The sequence below is a fragment of the Halichoerus grypus genome, chromosome 12, assembly GCF_964656455.1.
Source record: "Halichoerus grypus chromosome 12, mHalGry1.hap1.1, whole genome shotgun sequence".
Taxonomy (NCBI): domain Eukaryota; kingdom Metazoa; phylum Chordata; class Mammalia; order Carnivora; family Phocidae; genus Halichoerus; species Halichoerus grypus.
This window is the reverse complement of record NC_135723.1, coordinates 83,419,827-83,438,664: the sequence shown is the minus strand read 5'-3', so window position 1 is coordinate 83,438,664 and position 18,838 is coordinate 83,419,827. Positions and strand designations below refer to the sequence as shown.

At 60.0% G+C, this 18,838-nt stretch overlaps 1 protein-coding gene across 5 annotated transcripts; it reads left to right on the top strand.

Moving 5' to 3' along the window:
- Positions 1-523: 523 nt before the first annotated feature.
- Positions 524-16,612, top strand: IMPDH1 (inosine monophosphate dehydrogenase 1). Of its 5 annotated transcripts, none has more exons than XM_036089307.2 (16): positions 524-785; positions 4,488-4,586; positions 6,723-6,771; positions 9,213-9,314; positions 9,434-9,508; positions 9,768-9,974; positions 10,108-10,195; positions 11,019-11,218; positions 11,835-11,925; positions 12,191-12,286; positions 13,604-13,747; positions 13,855-13,999; positions 14,297-14,440; positions 14,568-14,651; positions 15,223-15,239; positions 15,865-16,612. In XM_036089307.2, exons 1-16 carry the CDS (start codon positions 610-612, stop codon positions 15,963-15,965), a joined length of 1,818 nt encoding a protein of 605 aa, XP_035945200.1. In that variant the 5' UTR covers positions 524-609; the 3' UTR covers positions 15,966-16,612. The 5 variants fall into 5 exon arrangements, with proteins under 5 accessions (XP_035945200.1, XP_035945199.1, XP_035945201.1 ...); XM_036089306.2 differs by having other exon boundaries at positions 4,485-4,586; XM_036089308.2 differs by lacking the exon at positions 15,223-15,239 and having other exon boundaries at positions 525-785.
- Positions 16,613-18,838: the final 2,226 nt, after the last annotated feature.

The window sequence follows — 18,838 nt, the reverse complement described above, 5'->3', positions numbered from 1 at the left end:
CCAAAAGAGGGCAGATAAGGCCCTTTTCCTTAAGGAGCCTGCAGCCTTATCTGTTCCTTCCTCAGCAGTTAAAAGCTGAGGAGACCGATTTTCCTACAGTCTAAGGGAGTCTATTGAATAGGTAAAAGGGGGGCAGTAGGCAAAGGGAAATGGATTTTCTCCCCGGCCTATCTTGTCCTAGTTGAGGACCCCGTAGGAGGCGCTCCAAAGGACCATTCCATCCGTGTTCGGAGACGCTCGGCTCCCTCCCTCTTCTGGTTTTCCTTAGAAGGAGCCAGGAGAAACTGGAAGGTCTAGACGGAGGGGAAGGTGATGGGGCGGGGGGTTCCTCTGCAGTTCCACCTCCATCCTCCTGGTATCCTCTCACTGATCCCGGGGCGGGAGACACGGGCTGAGTCCGAACACCCGCTTCCCGGGCTGGGCGGAGCGCAGTGCCTGGGCCGAGCCTCCCTCCCCTTAGATGCCCCGCCCCCGATACTCAAGCCCCGCCCCGCCTCTCAGGCCCCGCCCCTTCCCCGGCCCCCGACTGGGCTGCGCTCACTCCCCAGCCGGGGCCCGGGGAGCCTCCAGGCGGAGAGGCTCCCGCCCGCCCTGAGCAGCGGCCTCCGCATGGAGGGGCCGCTAGCTCTACTAGCCGGGTTGGGGCCGCTCCCGCCATCGCCGCCGCTGCGGGGAGGCGGAGCCGCCGCTGTTCCGGAGCCCGGAGCCCGGCAACACCCCGGACACGAGACGGCGGCGCAGCGGTACAGCGCCCGTCTGCTGCAGGCCGGCTACGAGCCCGAGAGGTGACGCCCAGGGCAGAGCGCGCGGGGCGCATCCGGGGCGGGCGCGGCGGCTCCGGGAACCCGGCGGCGCTGCGGGGGAGGGGAAGGGCAGGCCCCAGCACCCTTGCCCTCTAACGGCCTCAGCCCCTCACTTCCTGAAACCGGGCTCAGACGCCACGCACCTGGCTTTGGTTGGGGGATGCAGGCAGGCGCTGTGCAAAGGGTTAGGTGCTGCGCCGCATATGGGAGCAGGTCAGAAAAACGCTTCCTAAAACCTTAGCCCTGTATCGGACTTCGGTTACACACCCGACGATACCTGGTCCGAGTGGCTCCAACTCCTGGGGTGGAAACAGTGCCTGTTGGAGTCCCTGTCCAACTTTGTTTACTCCTCCCTTAGCTGTTTCCGCCTAGAACTATCTCCAGAGTCTTACTGGCAGGTGTAGGTGTCCAGATGGATGCTTCCTCAGAGCCGGGTGAGGACGCTGCCCCCTCCTCACCATTCACTGAGGTCCGTTGAGGCTGCCAGTGGAGGTCACCTCAGGGTTTCTGCTAAGATTCAGGACGCCCTCCTGCCCTTAGCCTGCTGGGGTCTGTGAGAGTCACTGGAGGAAGAGTGGGGGTGTTGAGCTGGGCCCCAGGGGTACTGGCTGAAAAGGAGACAGTGGCTAATCTCTGGATTGTATCACAGCTTGAAATGCAATCCCGCTGTCCTTCCGGTCCAGAGGCTTTGGGCTTCTTTCTCTGCTCCATCTGTTGGTGCTCAGCAGCTTGGGGAGGTGACCTGGAAGCTGGGTTTGGGGGGGTGGTCTGGGGGAATTAGCCCTGCAGCTCTGCACAGGGGCTGGCGGCTTATGTAAGAACTTTTAAAGGCTTAAGGGGCTGCTGGGTGAAGCCTGGCCCCCCCCTGCCCTGGCAGGCTGCCTCTCTAGAATTACTCAGGTTGGGGAAGCCCTGTCCTTCCTCCCATCCTAGAAATCTAGCTCCTGGGGCCCAGGGTCCAGGGCAGTAGGGAGAGGCCAGATGAGGTGAGGGAGCAGGCTGGGGCACTTGGGGGCTTGATGGAGGCAGTTGGTTACACAGGTATTTCACAAGTATCATTTCAGAGCTCAGACTGGGGCCACGAAGGGGCGTTCCTTCTCCAGATTGTACTTGGGCACAAAGGAGCCATCCCACCCCCAGTCTTCGAAGAACCTGTGTCAAACCGGAGCCCCAGCTGGGTGGTGTAATGAGACTCCAGGCCTGCTGGCTAGACCTCCATCAGCTCTCACTGGCTTCGAGCTGTGCGAACAGGACAGGGTTGCACGAGAAATCCTGGGTCCTGGGTTTGAGGCTAGTGCTATTGTTCTCTGGCTTGAACTTGGGCAAGCCGTGTTCCTTGTTCCAGCTCAACAATGCCAATGTTTTTGTTACCTCTTCTCTCCGTCCCCACCCTCCCCTCAAAAGTGTTTTGAAATCTTGTCCCTTCAAATGGCCCCAGACCGGACAGAGACGTCTGGCTGCCCGCCTGGGCACTATTCCCCCACTACTCTGAAGGTGCTTAGGCCTGCACCTCTGTCCTACGGCCTTCACAGCTGCTAGGTGGGGAGCCTCAGGGGACCAACAGCCCTTCCTCATGCTGAGGAGGCCCACTGGTTGCCTCGGTGTCTCCTCCCCATGGAGGAAGCAGCTGGGGGAAGATCAGGAAGAGGGAGGAGGAAAGCCACGGGGATGGATTAACGGTCTCTGGAAAAGGACAGCCTAACCCAGGGCTGAGCCCAGGAGCTTAGAGTAATGAGGAGCCCTGACAGGTCAGAGCTGGAGGCGACGTGGGGCAGCAGGAGGGGCGTAGGGCCATAAGTTCTGTCATCACTGGGAAAGTGACCCTCCCCATAACTCAGCCTGGCAGCCTCCTCCCCTGGGTCCAAGTTCTAGGCTGGGGCAGATGTCACATTAATTTCATTTGAGATGGCAGAATCCAGCTGCTGTCCTGTGCCCCAGCTCTGACCCATTCTGTAGGGGATAGTGCCCCAGAGCAGGTCCCTTAGAGATCTAGAGAGACCACAGGGGCAGCCTGTGTTCTTTTGCCATTCCGGTCCCATCCTACTGCTACAAAGGTGCCCCCAGAGCAGCTCTGGGTGGCCAGGGTCCGTCCTCTGGATGGTCTCACTGCCCCGCCTCCAGGTGGCCAGTGAGAGGTCCCAGTGCTGTGCCCCTCAGGATACCCTCACTCCCCCATATGGTGGTCTGTGATGTTCCCATCGCTCACAGTCACAGGAAAGAGGGCACTGGACGTCGGAGTCTCCTCCAGCACTCCTCACAGGCCTCATCACCCTAGCTCTGTGGGAAGGTCCCCCTCCCCTCTGCACACAGATGGAACAGTCTGTATTTTCCTGGCAGGGTCCTGGGGTGTCACTGGGGGAGGCTGGGCATCCCAGGGAGCCTCCCCTGGGCCTGGCTGCTACCAAACTGCTGAGAGGTAAACAAACGCAGCCTCCCAGGGCTGGGGGTGGGGGTGGGGGGAGGACGGAGCACCACAGCCAGCCAGCCACCTTACCAGGAAGACTGTGTCCTTGCCCTGCCTTTCTCCCTCCTTACCAAGAAGTGAGCTGGGGGGACCACAGGAGGGGGAGGGAGGAGTTTGGGGGTGGGGGGGATCCGCTCTCTAGTTTTTGGTCAGGGAGTAGCATTAGCAGTTCTGGTCACACAGAGGGAGGGTCTGTCCCCTGCCACCCCAGCTCTCCTCATGTGAATCAATTTGCTACCAAATCTTAGTGCCCCCATGTAGAAATCTGGGTCTTGCTGGGCCCACAAACCTTTCATCTCTGGGATTAAAATCCCCATGATTATACACCACTTTCTGAGCTGGGGGCAGGGATGTGGGACCCAAGCACTGGATCAGGAAGCCAAGGCAGTACCCATCCTCCCTTGCTTTCTGAACTGACGGTTTTGCATCTGTAAAGTGGGCCTACCTAATAGTTGGCAGCTAAGGGACTGTAGAGTAAATGTGATCATTTCTGAAAAATGCCTTGTAAACTGCAGACGGCTTCAGGGCCGCCCAAAGGTCAGGGAATGTCATTGTTGAGAGTGCCTGCCCCCTAGGCACGATGTTGGGGGAGATGTTGCCCACTGGGAGGGTACAACCACAAACTCCAGTATGTTGGGGAGCTGTGAGCCCACACCAGTTCCTCAGGGCTCCAAGTCCCCGTCAGAGTCTGGTCCTTGGTCTTGGGTAAAGGCAAACCGTGTTAGAGGTATCCCTGGGGTGGGGAATAGGACAAGGGGAGACAGGGGCCGGATGGCTGGGGGAGCCCAGACTGCGGCCACCCAGGTTGGGAGTGAACCTGGGGGCGAGCTGCGGGGGGGGGGGGGGGCTAGGAGGCGGGATGACAACGGGTGGAGGGGGCGTGTCCCGGCCTGGTTCAGTCCCCTCCCCCCACTGGATCCACACTCCCTCCCCCGCCCGGTACGCGGGGCCGCCGTGCCACTGCAGACGGCGGCGGGGCCCGGCTCCGCGGGGCCTTTGTGCGGCGCGGGGCGGAGGCGGCGGCCTCCGGGGGAGGGGCGGGAGGAGAGGGCGGCGCCCCGGGCCCGCCTCGCCGCTGCCGCAGCCCCCGCCCCCGGCCCGCCTGGCCCGCGGCGGCAGCGTGGCCGCGGCGCGGCGTCAGCACAGCCGCGGCGACAGCAGCCACAGCAGCGGGGCGGCCCGCGCGGGTGTTTATGTCGGGTCGCGGTGTCTCCCAGCAGCATGGCGGACTACCTGATCAGCGGCGGCACCGGCTACGTGCCCGAGGATGGGCTCACCGCGCAGCAGCTCTTCGCCAACGCCGACGGCCTCACCTACAAGTAAGCGCCCGGGGGCCTCGGCCCCACCTCGGTGCACCCACCCGCGCGCCGCGATCCCCCGGCCCCAGCCCTGCACGTGCGCCGTTCCCCCCTCGGACGCCCGCGTTCTCCGGCCCCGATTCGAGTGACTTGGGGTGGGGGTGGGGGGCTGGGCGAAGGAAGGAAGGAGGCCCGCGCTGAGAGCAGACGGACGTGGCACAGCGACATCGCGGGCCCTCGGTGCCATGCCCCGCTTATGGTCGGATCCGGGTTCGGCCTGCCCCCTTCCTCCTCTCGTGGGCATCTTGGCCCCATGGAGGGGCCTTGGGGCATGTGGGAACTGGAGATGTGGGAGTTATGGAGAGACTTTTTCCAGACCTTGGTCCAGAACACCCTCTCGCTCCCAGCTCACATGAGTGCAGAAGGGACCCTGGAGCCCAGCTAAGGCAGCTGCTTGGGTGTTGCCTCCAGGTGAGGCCCAGCTGGCCAGTTGGGATGGCTCCTTTTTCCCAGGGACCTGTCCAGCCTTCCTTCCACTTGTGCCCCGTGTGCCTGCTGGTTAGCACTAGTGCTCCCCTGGGCATGGGTCTTCTGTGACTGCCACCCCAAGCCCACCCCACATGGGATTTTGGAGGAGGATGAGACCTCTCTGCTTGCCTCTGGCTTAGTTTGCTTTTCCACGGGCCCTGGGCCAGTTGTCCTGCGGGCTGCAGGCCTGGCACTAGCTCACCTCCTGGCTGCAGGACTGTGTCCATGCCAGGAAAGAGCATCAAAACCTGGGACTGGGAGGAGCGGGGTTGCTGGTAAGTCAAAAGCACCCCTGCCCTGTCTCCTGCCAGTCCCTGCCCTCGCCTGTAAGCATTCCTGCTTGGCAGGCAGTTTCCCTAGACACCAGGATTCCCAGTCATTCCCGAGTGGCGCGCTTGCCTGGCCGTGGCTGGGGTGTGTGGGCCAGGTGAGGGATATAGATAATGCTGAGAGAATGTCCAGGGGCCCAGACTCCAGCGTTTCTCCTCCTGCCTCTTGGTGACCTACAGAGGCCTCCTCACTGCACAGAGGGCTGCCAAGGGGGCAGGGGCAGTTAAGGTTCTTTATTTGTTTGGGGGTCTTTGACGAAGGGCGAGAAAGTATCTCTTTGATATATTGTTCACTGGCGTCTTCTAGGAAAACTCACTAGGGAAATTCCTAGGAGTTTCTCTAGGTCTGGGGCAGGTTAAAGACCCCACCCCTCCGATCCACCCTGGAGCTTTTCCTTCCTGCACTGGGGTGCCTGCTGCTTTGCTTAGTCCGGTTGGGAGTGTTCCTGAAGTATGGAGCATTTGCTTTTGGGTGTGTCTGTCAAGGCCCTGTGACTTCAGGCAGATCGAGCCCATGGGGCCCCTGGGCTATGGCACTCTACTCTGCCATACCTCTGCAGGCCTACACTCTCCTGGGGACTGCTGTGACCGTGGCCCACCCTAGTGTGGGCAGCCCCCAGTGTTGGGAGCTGCCACGCTTTGACCAGGGCCCCGGTGTCCTGGTCCTAACAGCTGTGAAGCCCCCTTCCACCCCTTTCCCATCCCAGGCCATGTCTGTGGGTTGTCCCAGTCCAACTGGAGTGGAGTGCCTGCTCTGTCCGAACACGCCCCATGCTCAGCCCCCTGGGGTCCCTCCATGCTGTTCTGAACCCCGTGTGACTCAGCAGCCCCGGCCCTGGGCTGTGCAGCTTGTCCTGTGCTTTGTGGTGTTCATGCCATGCTGCACTACTAAATGGTTTTCGGGTTCATTCCGTGTTTGCTGACTGTCTCCCCCTCTCAAGATGGAGAAGTGTTCAAGGGCGGGCACTGTATGTGCTCTGGGTGTCATTACAGGAACTTCTGTGTCCCTCCATAACTCTGAGCCCTGAAGGCAATGGACATTTGTGGCCAACCGCCTTGGTGGCGCCCCAGGTCCACAGACCTTCTGCAGGCTTCGGCTCTAGGTCTCTGGGCTGGAGTCAGCAAGATGCTAGTGGGGGGCTTGAGGGGGTGCTTCAAGCCCTGACCAGGGAATCGCCAGGATCAGAGGGCTCCAGTCTCTGCCCCTCTTCCCAACCCCATGCTGCCTCCCCTAGGCATGGCAGGCCCTGCCCCTTTTGGGGACCCCTCCCCAGTAACATTCACTTTTCTGTCTTCACAGCGACTTCCTGATTCTCCCAGGATTCATAGACTTCATAGCTGATGAGGTGGTGAGTACCTCTTCTGCTGACCTGGGGGGAGAGGGACCAGGTATGTGGTAGAAGAGGCTGGCTTCTTGCTCAAGGGCAGGGTGTGGGAGAGACTTTTCTTGGGCATGTAGCCTTTATTGCTGCCAGAGAAACTGGCACAGTGCAGTGGGTCATGTCTAATGGGGCAAAGGCAGCTGTGGGGATTCAGGGGTATGCTGAGCGGCGGGCCTGGCACAGGGTGGGAGGGCTCTCACCGACAGAGCCTGCAGCGAGGTTCAGAAAGGCCCTGGGAGGGGATGGGCATGGGTATGGCAGCCCTCTTACCATAGACAGGGAGGATTAGATTTTGTCTGAAATGCTGAGCAAGGACATGGCAGGAGCCAGTACAATTCTGGAGACTTTGGATGAGGTGGACACACTTGTTTGTGGATCTGTAATGCACAGGAATTGGCAAGAGGATTCGAAAGAATTAGATTTTGGACAAATACAAGGAAACACGGTGCCTCGCTTTATTGGAGGGGCTCAGCGATGAGCCAAGTGAATGAACAATGTTCTTTACACAGTTAAGATATGACAAGCTCGTAGAAGCCAAGGGGTAAGTGCTGACAAGTATAAGTCATTTCACGGAAAAGTTAGACTCTTCTTTTTTTCTTTTTTTTTTTAAGATTTTTATTTATTTGTCAGAGAGACAGCGAGAGAAGAGCACAAGCAGGGGGAGCGGCAGACAGAGGGAGAGGGAGAAGCAGGCTCCCCGCTGAGCAAGGAGCCCGATGCGGGGCTCGATCCCAGGACCCCGAGATCATGACCTGAGCTGAAGGCAGAGGCTTAACCCACTGAGCCACCCAGGTGCCCCAAGTTAGATTATTCTATGATGAATTCATGCACATTAAAGAAATAGTTTCCTTTGTTGCTGTTACTGATGTTTATTCAGGTCTGAACCTCAAGAAAGACCAAAGGCCCCAGTGTGCCTGGATCACTCTTGTAGCAGGGAGCCTCCCATCCAGCCTGTGTAACCAATGCTGATGTGGACAGATTTTTAGGGGAAAATTTGGGCTATTCTGGATCTGTACCTTATGATGGCAAGCAGGATGTCTTGGTTCAGCTGTTCAGTTTAACAGAGTTTACCAGGCCCTCTGGCTTTGTGCCAGACCCTGGGCAGGGTGTGAGGAAGAAAGGGATGGAAAAGTCCCCTCCCGGCTATCAAGGGTCTCCCTGTCCTGTGGCCTAGGTCAGGAAGGCTGTGTGGCTCTTCTCCTATGGTATGATGGGAGAGGAGAAGGTGGAGTTCTCTAGACTGCAGGGCCATGGTTCTGAACCAGGGTCTGTGAGATGGACTTCAGGGGCCTACGAATCTCCAGAAATTCTATACCAAAGTGTGTGAGTGCTTTGGAGGCTAGGATCCACAAGCTGTTGGCCTGAATCTCAGAGGCAGATTCCTCCCCAATGTGTATTTGCAGCTCTGACCTCTCCCCTGAGTGGCAGACCCTTGGTTCCCTACTTTCCTGGAGGTCTGATAGACTCCTTCCTGCGCCTTCTCCTCCCAGTCACAGCCTCTCCCGCCTGGCCCTGCCCAGCAGCCTCCTTGGTGGCCTCCCTGCCTCAGGCCTTGTCACGTAGAGTCCATTCTCCACATCAGAGCCTGAGCGACCTCTTTAAAACATAAAGCAGAGGCGCCTGGGTGGCTCAGTCGTTAAGCGTCTGCCTTCGGCTCAGGTCATGATCTCAGGGTCCTGGGATCGAGCCCCGCATCGGGCTCCCTGCTCGGCGGGAAGCCTGCTTCTCCCTCTCCCACGCCCCCTGCTTGTGTTCCCTCTCTCGCTGTCTCTCTCTCTGTCAAATAAATAAAACCTTAAAAAAAAAAATCTATAAAACATAAAGCAGAGCATGTCTCTCCTCTGCCTGAGACCCTCCTGTGGCTTCTCCTCCTAGCATTGAATCTGAGTTCCTCTCCGTGGCCTTCAAGGCTACACATCCTCACCACCCACCCACCCCCCTGCCTGCCTCTCGCCCCTTAGCCCCTGCCTGCCCCCCGTCTTCTACTGTGCTAGCCTTTTTCTGTGTTAAATACACCTCAGGAAGACTGGGAACAGAGGCCAGGTTCACACACACAGCTCCCTCTGCCTGCAGCGACAGTCCCTCAGACTCTGACTTGATTGGTTCTCACTTGTCACACCCCAAGAGAGAGGCTTCCTCTGACCACCACATCCTTCTTCCCGTGGTCACTTGGATTTGTTGTCTTTCTTTGGAGCCTTTATCTTGACTGAAATAATCTCGTTTTTTGTGTTTGTCATCTTTCTTTCCAAGTAGTCTGTAACCTCCAGGAGGGATGGCAGGGTCCTTACCTGCCGTGTCCACTGCTGGATCTGCAGGCCTGTCCTGGTGCCGGGGACCCATAGGAGCTCAGTAAATGTTTGTTGAGTGAACGGTAAAACTCTTCACATAGACCGTGCCTCTATTCTCAGGACCTGACTTCAGCCCTGACTCGGAAGATCACCCTGAAGACGCCGCTGATCTCCTCCCCAATGGACACTGTGACAGAAGCCGACATGGCCATTGCCATGGCTGTGAGTCAGGCACCGGGGTGAGGGTGGGGGGCTGAACGTGGGGGGCTGGATTCAGAGGTGGGGTTTGCAGAGCCAGAGGGTTGGCCCCTGGCACTGATCCTGCTTCCCTTCCACCCCAGCTGATGGGCGGTATTGGTTTCATTCACCACAACTGCACCCCGGAGTTCCAGGCCAATGAGGTGCGGAAGGTCAAGGCAAGTACCAGGCCTGTCCCCAGAAACAAGATGCGACCTGGCCGCCCGCTCCTTTGCCATCCCTGCAGGCCGGTGCATCCCCTGGCTGACTCCTGTGGGCTCTTGTCCGCGCTTCTCCACACTGGGGACGCAGGGCCCAGCCCTCATTCGCCCACCGGCCCCTCTCCCCATTGAGAGCCCTGCCTCCTCTGTGGCATGGCTGGCTGCACACCACCTCCGGCCTTCTTCCAGCCTTTTCCTTCCCCGTCTCCACCCACAGAAATTTGAACAGGGCTTCATCACGGACCCCGTGGTGCTAAGCCCCTCGCATACCGTGGGCGATGTGTTGGAGGCCAAGATTCGGCATGGCTTTTCCGGCATCCCCATCACGGAGACAGGCACCATGGGCAGCAAGCTGGTGGGCATCGTAACCTCCCGAGACATTGACTTTCTTGCCGAGAAGGACCACACCACCCTCCTTAGTGAGGTACGTGCAGGGCAGAGGGAGGACCGCACATCCTGGGGCCTCAGGCTGGTGCCTGTGACCAGGGACCAGAGGGAGGCCTGGCTCCCTTCTCTCTCACCTGCCAACCTGCAGGCAAATGTTCCTGACTCCACAGGTGATGACTCCGCGGAATGAGCTGGTGGTGGCTCCAGCGGGCGTAACGTTGAAAGAGGCAAATGAGATCCTGCAGCGCAGTAAGAAAGGTACCTGGGAGTGGGCAGAAAGCTCAAGACCCCCCAGTCTGGCTCCCAGTACCCCAGGCCCGCTGTTCCTTCGGAGCTTTGTAGATTGTCCCAACAACCAGACTGGCTGGGCCTTAGGGAAGGTTTGAATAATCCCGGGTTGGAGCATGAATCCTGAGATCCTTTTCCTGGCTTAGGAAAACCTGTCCCTTATTCAGCATCTTCATACTGTGTCTCCCCATAAAGCTCGTCCTGTGAAATGCTTATCACAAAAAAAGTCTGAAACGTGCTGCTTTCTATCTCCCGTATCCCACTAAAAAATTGAATGTCAGCTTATTAAAGGCCCTGAGAAATCCTGCAGTTAAGTTTCTTTGACATTGGGCTGCTGACACAATATTCATTAGGTCCCTATGGGAGACACTGGGCAGTGCCGTCCTGGCTCATACTGGATTGTTTTCTGGGGGTGGTATTGGAGAGGGTACGTGTTCCTCTCTGCAAGACGGCCTTACATTTGCGCCTTGGCTAGGAGTTTTCGACCACTGTGGCCTGTGGCCTAGCCGGTGAAAGGCTTCCAGTGCTCGGGGGCCACCCACCCAGCCTGGTTGGGCCGCAGGGCAGGAAGAGCTCCGGAACCCACTTGGCTAGGAGGTTTCTTTGCTTCCTGTTCCTTGGGAAGGGGGCCAGATCCCTAGGAGCATTTCCTGGGTGGGTGCTGTCACCTAGTGGCTGGTCTGGGTACTTCAGTAGAATCTCTGGCCTGGTCTGTTCCGTCCTTACCATCCCCGACTCCCACTCCAGCCCCAAGAGGCCTGCTCCTTCACCTAACCTCTGCACTCCTCATCAGGGAAGCTGCCCATTGTCAACGATTGTGATGAGCTGGTGGCCATCATTGCCCGCACTGACCTGAAGAAGAACAGGGATTACCCTCTGGCCTCCAAGGACTCCCACAAGCAGCTGCTATGTGGGGCGGCTGTGGGCAGCCGTGAGGATGACAAGTACCGCCTGGACCTGCTCACCCAGGCGGGCGCCGACGTCATAGTGCTGGTATGAGCACCGCGCCCGGGCACGGTGGTTCAGGAGGGCAGACGCTTACCGAGACCGGGGTTTGCCCCTAATGCAGCTTGGAATCGGAATTAGGAGGGTCACTGGTACTCTGACAGCTCAGGGCAAACTGGGGGCCCCTTGGAGGGCCCTCCGCACCCTAATACTTAGAGCTCACATTCTTTGAGAACCCCTCGCTTGCCGGGTCCTGCACTAAGACCTTTATGTGGATGAACTCATTTGATCCTCACCACAGCTCCCTGAGGTTCAATCCCACACCCACCCGTCCGATGAAGACACCAGGGTGGGCGAAATTCAGTAATTTCATCTGGTAGTGAGTTGGTGGGAACAGGCTGTGGCCCCAGGCCACACCTCCTTGCGGTGAGGACCGGTCCACACAGCGGGTATGACGGGGCTTTGCTCTGAGACCACAAACTAGTGGTGCTCAACCTTCGAGACTCAGTCTGCTGAGAGCTGTCAAGTGTTTCCCCAGAGGGAAGAAAAAGAGCTTTCTCAACATTTTTCGTACAATTTCAGGAGTTTGTCCGCTCTGATTCCCCTCCCCCGGGGAGGACCGTTAGCCATCGAAGCTTGAGCTTTCCTGTCCCCCTCCCCACAGGACTCCTCCCAGGGGAACTCCGTGTATCAGATTGCCATGGTGCACTACATCAAGCAGAAATACCCCCACCTCCAGGTGATTGGGGGGAATGGTGAGTGCGGGGTCCCCCGTCAGCCCCCCGCCCTTGCTCTCGCACTGCGTAACTTTTCCTCTGTCCTTCAGCATCCCTAGGTGATGGCATTGCCCCTGCATGGGGGCAGAGGGCTGAAGGAACGGGCTTGGGCCCTGGGGGTTGGGGTGGGGGGGCTAGACTGGGCTCCCAGGCAGCCCCAGGGTAAGGCAAGGACATCCCGTCCTCACACTGTTCCTCTTTCCCCGCTCCTGCAAACCCTCCTCCCCACCCCCCCCCCCCCCAGTGGTGACAGCAGCCCAGGCCAAGAACCTGATTGACGCTGGTGCAGACGGGCTGCGTGTGGGCATGGGCTGTGGTTCTATCTGCATCACCCAAGAAGGTAGGTGGCAGGAGGGCGCTGCCAACAGGAACGTCCTGCTGGCCCTCCCCAGGCTCTGGGGCCCCACTCTTGTCCCAGAGATGCATGCCGAGTGCGCGCTGTGCCAGGCCCCTTCCCAGGATGGGGGCTCAGGGGGCGACCTGGGCTCAGACTCTGTCCATCTGGCCTAGTGACTTGGGGGAGGCTGGTGTAAGATAAGGTTACTGGGAGTTTTGGGAGTGTGCCAGCCTGCTTCTCAGAGTCTGGTCAAGAAGGCCCGATCCGGAGGCGCAAGGCTGGCGTGACTACTTCTCTGAGGGGCTCCTTGGAAGCCCGCTCAGAGCTGGCATAAGCTTTGTGACAAGGCAGATACTTAAGACGTGGAGCTCGCATGTCCCTGAATGTGTAAGGACATAGAGCCTTACCGCTGTGCGGCGATAGTGGGGGAGGGGGTCCACTCGGTCACAAAGCCCTTCTACGGGGCGCGCTCCTGACCATGAAGTGGGGGAGTGTGAGGCCCTGATGCGTGTCCCCGTGTGCTTAAGGGGTGCTCCCCGGAGGCTGGTATCTGACCTGTGGGTCCTGGCTTGGCCTGAGGGGATGTATCTGGCCCCTTGGGTGAGGGTCATTTCTCCGCAACACCGAGTGACCCGTTTGGTCTTGTCTGCCCAAAACGTCTCCTCCTTTTGGTCTTCAGAGCGTCTGCTAAGCCTTCGCCCTAGCTGACCACCATGGTAAATGTGGGCCTTCACTCGGTGACTCGACAAATATTAATCGAGCGCCTGTTTTGTGTCAGGCCCCGTTCTAACTCTTGGGATGCAATAGGGACAACACAAACCACAGGCACTTCCCGAGAGGGCCTCTTCTCCACTTTATCCAGCTTCACCTCCGTCCCGAGATAAGTGCTAGTTCCTTAGACTTCCCACTTACAACCTCATACTTTAAAGACCTTGGACAGTTAAACTCAGAGGAATGCCCACCAGTATCCCAAAGGGGGCTGTGAGTACCTCACCCTGGGAACAGGCTTTGCAAATGAGAGAGGTTGAGAGAGACGTGGAGCTTGGGGACCCCCCAGCCCCAAGCCCACCGGTCTGGGGGTGGGGGCGCTATACTCTGAAGGCCGTCAGAATCCTGCGTGGTGCTGTTCTGGGTGGGGTGGGCCAGGTCCCTGGAGTGCCGTCGCCCCTAGTGCTCTTTGCTGCCGCCTACCTTGTGCCCCAGAAATACCGTCCGGCCTCGTCCCTTCTCCCAAGCGGAGGTGGGGGCGCGTGGAGAAAGGGGCCTCTACCTGGTTCCTGCGTTGCCCTCGGCACCTCTGACTGGCGTGCCCTCCCGCAGTGATGGCGTGTGGTCGGCCCCAGGGCACCGCCGTGTACAAGGTGGCTGAGTACGCGCGGCGCTTTGGGGTGCCGGTCGTCGCCGATGGTGGCATCCAGACCGTGGGGCACGTGGTCAAGGCCTTGGCCCTGGGAGCCTCGACAGGTGAGGGGGTCTGCTGGGGACTGGGCAGGCTGGTGGGGGGCTGGGCGCTGGGCGAGGGCAGTAGGGGGTCTGTGGGGCTAGAGTCACTGACCCCTGAACCACTACAGTGATGATGGGCTCCCTGCTCGCCGCTACCACGGAGGCTCCCGGCGAGTACTTCTTCTCGGATGGGGTGAGGCTCAAGAAGTACCGGGGCATGGGCTCCTTGGATGCCATGGAGAAGTGCAGCGGCAGCCAGAAACGATACTTCAGGTGCCCTGCTTCGGAACCCCGGCCCCAGGCAGATGAGCCCGCAGCCCTCCAGCGTCCACGCCGCCCGTGACTTCCCCGTGTGGTGCCCAGTCTCCGTATTAACCGTTCTGGAACCCGAGGCACAGGGTGCAAGTAGTGGACCTGGGATAGTACCTGGGCCATCTGACCCGGCACCCAGGGAGTGGCTGCTTTGGGGGGCCTTCTGGGTGGTATCCCCTCTGCTGGTACCCTCAGGAGGTGGGGTGGGCTCCCCTGAGCCATGGGCCGCTTGGCTCAGTCTCTTTGCCCTCCACGCAGTGAGGGGGATAAGGTGAAGATCGCACAGGGCGTCTCGGGCTCCATCCAGGACAAAGGCTCCATTCAGAAGTTCGTGCCCTACCTCATAGCAGGTATCCAGCATGGCTGCCAGGATATCGGTGCCCGTAGCCTGTCTGTCCTGCGGTGAGTGCTGTGACTGGGGGGGGTGGGGGTGGGGACGGGACCCGGGAGGCTCCTGGCTCCTCCCTGCTTCCTCTCTTTCTTGCTCTGTCCTCGGTGTCCCTGATGCGCTCCACCTACCTGCCTGCAGGTCCATGATGTACTCAGGAGAGCTCAAGTTTGAGAAGCGGACCATGTCGGCTCAGATCGAGGGTGGCGTCCATGGCCTGCACTCGTAAGTGTGGTGGCCTCCTCGCCCCCGCTGGCTGGCACTGGGTCGGGCAGGTGGGGCCATGGTTCAGAGGCCAAGCTGAGGTTTCAGGGAACCCGTGGACCATCTGCTCCAGGGATGGATCTGCTGCAGGATGACCCCATCAGCCTGTCCTACAGGGCCTAGCGCACCCTTGACCCCTGTCCTTTAGCCCCCCTGCAGGCAGGCCCCTCCCCTCCCCTCGGGCATCTCCCCGAGCAGGGCATGGGAGGTGTGGCCGCTGGCCCCTCCTGGGCTCCCAGTCCCTTGCTTGCTCAGAAGCTTGGTGGCTGGTGGCAGGGGCTGGTGGCGCTGGGCTCGTGCTGGTGGCAGCACCAGGCAGGCAGGCGGAGGCCGGGGGCACGAGCCCCCTGGCGGGGAGAAGGGCAGAGAGACAGACGCCAGGGCCGGCGCTGGGGCGGCCGCGGGCGGGGGCAGTGCTAGTTGGCAGCGGTCGTTGCAGAGGCATGCGTCCCCGCCCTGGTCGAGAGGGCCTGTCCCCCCAGGCATCGGCGGGCGTCTAACCTGTGTCTCTTTCTGCCCCATCCTCCCGTAGCTATACCTTTCTGCCGTGTAAGTAACCGCGCTGCCCGGGCCAAGTGTAGAGTAGAGCAGGGGCAGTCTGGGTGGGACGTGGGCTGGGGGCGGGGGCCCTCGGGTCGGGGGTGGCACTGGGGTGTAATCAGGGGACACGGACCCTAGGACCGGCACCAAGCTGGGGGCAGCCAACCGTGGCCCTTCCTCCAGTGGAAACAGCCCCTGCTGGGGTGCGGACAGATGTCCCTGACCACAGGCCTGAGGTTTCCCTGTCTTGGACTGGACCCAACGACCACAAGGGGCCTAGGCCACTGTGTGTGCAGGGGTGGGGTGGAGACAGGGGCGGCAGAGGTGCAGCTTGGTCTGAGCTTGCTCTAGGAGGATGGACCGTCTTCTTTAGCTGTGTCTCCATCCCCAGCATTGAGGACAGTCTACTCAGCTGTGGCTGTGGCCAGAAGGAGCATGGCTGTCTCTGGACCTGGCATGGTTCTTTCGGGAGCCTTGGCCTGGGGAACACAGAGGCACAGGGCCTGCTCTTTCCCTCCCCCCTGCCCCCCATGTGGGGGTGCCCTGGCAGCCCAAGGCCTAATGGCAAGGGGATCTGGGAAAGGAGCAGGGTCCAGACACCCACTCTTGGCTTCCCTTTGCCTTGTCCCCACAGTTACGAGAAGCGGCTGTACTGAGGATGGTGGTGGAAGCCGGGGCAGTGGAGGGGGTGCGCCCCAGGGTGCCCCTTTGAGCACCGCCTCCCTCCGTAACTGAGTGGTCCATAGATTTGCACTACGGATTCCCCAGCTCCTTTCCAGGGAGAGAGGAGGGGAGCCCCCGAGGGTCTGCGGCAACCCCTGGTCATCCCCTGCAGAGTCAGGACTGCTCCTGGGGCTCGGCTGCCCTGGGGGTCCTCCCGGGCTCCCCCTCCTTCTGTCCCTCTGAGCCTAGCCAGCCTGGGCTCTCAGGCCCTGTGCCTGCCTCAGGTCTCTCTCACTGCAGCCTGCTCTGGCCTGGCGCCCACCCCTGGGGCAGGTGGCCCCTCCTGGCTTCCGTAGGGCACCTCCTTCCCCAACCCCCACCCCCGAAATGGTGCTCTCCTGGCCCTGCCTCTGGCCCCTTCCTGGGCTGCTGCCCCCTCAGCCATGTGGCACTTCTGGGCTCCTGACCTAGGCCAGAGGGAGGTCTCTGCCCCCTTCCGCTGGCCCTAGGCTACCCAGGCCCGGCTCCTCAGGCCACGCCCCCCGTCCCTGGCCCTGGGGAGGAGGCTACCCATCATTCCTGACTCACCATCATCCCCAGGTGTACCATTCCTGCCCTCTCCTCTCAGCTGCAGTCGAAGGCTTTAACTTTGCACACTTTGGGGTCACAGTTGCGTCATTGTATATTAAATAATCTGAATAAATCAAGAGGTCTCAATACCTCTGCCGTCCTGTCTCTGCCCCGTGTCCACTGGGCAGTTGGCCCCTATCCTGGTGGTGAGCTGGAGCCCCGAGCCCCTATCAGAGCTGGGCTGGAGGGGGGGGGCACCAGGCCCAGCCTCCCCAGGAAGGTGAGGAGGGCATCGTAGGACTCTAGGGGGGTACTGGCACAAGTGGGCCACATGGCGGGGGGGGGGGGTCCTCCCAGGCCTGTGCCTTCACCAGCAATGCTCCCGCTGCCCGTGCCCAGCAGCCCATGCAGGCGGACGGTGTGGCAGAGGGGCCACCGAGGCTGTAGAAGACGAGCGTCGGGAGCCTCACCGGTAGCTGCCCGCAAGTCCCCACTGCAGCCTCGTGACACCAAACGGTGCAGCCTGGATGCAGGCGGGAGTAGAGCATGGCTGTGGCCCTGACCTGCAGCCGCATCAGCGGACACCCGTGGGTGGGTACCAGGGAGAGGGGGGGCTCAGCTCCCACGGTGCATCTGCAGCTCAGGCCCTGTGTCCCAGCCTCAAACCCCTCCTGGTGGGGACGCACTGACCCATGGGCTGCTGAATAGCCGGGGGGGGGGGGTCCTGGGGCACTTACCTTGCCTTCCTCTGCCTCTGTTGCAGTTGGGCAGTGGGCACGCAGGCGTGCCACCCAGGGACAGACACCACTCAGGAGCGGGAGCGAAGATGGCCTGAATGCTCCAGGGGCGGGAATGAGCAGAGGGTGCAGAAACAAAACCCTAGATCGTGGGTCATGAATAGCTGGAAACATTCCCCTGGCTGTCAGGGAGGGGCTGCCTCAGGCTACTCTGGGCGAGCCTGCTGGTACCTGCCCGCACCCAGACCCTTCTGGAAAGAGCCCCTTGGTCTGCGGCCAGCCTTTCACGGTGGCATCTTCAGGGGTGAGAAGGGAAGAGCTGGAGGGCAGGACTGTTGGGTAGGTTCAGAGCTGGTTCAGTGACTGCTCCAGGGTGCGGCCAAGTGCCTGGGTCATTGAGAGCCCCCGGAGGCCTTGCATCCTGCAGTCTGTGGTCTCAGTGAGCACCTAAGAGCCCAAGGTGACCCCAGCTAAGTGGGAGAAGGATACACGGATACCAAGGGATGGTAAATGCTGAGAGAGGATGGACCAAAATGAGGTCATGTTTCATACTTTGTCCTGCACGTTGGTTTACCAAAACCGTGCAAGAATCGGCTTGACCAGCAATTGAGAGATGGAAAAGATCTAAGGGTTTTTAGAGAACTACCGAGTCACTCGGCATCAAGGGTGTGCGTGGTTCAAAGGAGAATTTGCCTTTTGAGCTAGACCCAACCGGTCAGTTAGAGCTGACCAGGAGAATGGGTTACCTTGTAAAAATGACCTTCCCATTACTTGAGGTATGTTAGCCTGAGTCTGGCGCTTCTAGAGGAAATTCAAGCACAACGGTCCTTAAATTTTGGTGCGTATCCAGACCCCCTGGACAGCTAAAAACAAACCCAGAAGCCCAGGCTCACTGAAGTAGGATAGGGTCTGGGCCTCTGAGTTACCAGTCAGCCTCAGGGGATTCTGACACATACCCAAGCTTGAGAATCACTGTTTAAGAGGAAATCTGTGAGTGAAGTTCCATGATTTCTGAGAGTCGCCAAAGCATGTGCCTTAAGAGTTTCAGATGACGCAGCACCTACCTCATGGCCTCATTGTGGGGATTACATGAGAGAATGTATGGAAGGTATGGGCGCTCGGTAAATTAGTTTTAGCGTGTCCTATTTGCCCTCCCCTTCTGCAAAGGAACGGAGGCTGGAGATGAACGCGTGCCAGGCTGGCCCAGACGATACACTCACTCTAGGTTGTATAATTCAGCCCCAGTAGGGGAGGCCCAGGTGGGACAAAGGGACAGTTGCTCTAGGGAGGAAGGCCACATCAGATGGACACTCAGAGGTAGTCCAGAGCCACATTTGGGACAGAGGCAGATCACAGACCCCATAGTCAGCAGAATGTGTCCACCTACAGTCCAGCCTGGTTCGTGTGGCCCAGGTGCCCCCTCGCCCTCACCCTGGCACCCTCACCTCCCGCCACCAGGCTGCGGAAGACGTGGCCTCGCAGGCACCATCCCAGGTCCGGGCAGCATCTGCGCCGGGTCTTAGCCGCCGCGCAGGGAGAGGGCAGGCGCCACCCGCGGGAGCTGCCGCTGTCGCAGTCCCCCCACAGTGCCATCGGCACCCAGGCAGCCGGCCCCGGGCTCCGGTGCGGGCACGGGAA

Bases quoted from the DNA above. Each gene is read 5' to 3' on its own strand.
- IMPDH1 (XM_036089306.2), top strand. From the start codon at position 610: ATGGAGGGGCCGCTAGCTCTACTAGCCGGGTTGGGGCCGCTCCCGCCA. The intron at 9,315-9,433 runs GTGAGTCAGGCA...CTTCCACCCCAG, and splicing joins ACATGGCCATTGCCATGGCT to CTGATGGGCGGTATTGGTTT. The intron at 14,441-14,567 runs GTGAGTGCTGTG...ACCTGCCTGCAG, and splicing joins CGTAGCCTGTCTGTCCTGCG to GTCCATGATGTACTCAGGAG.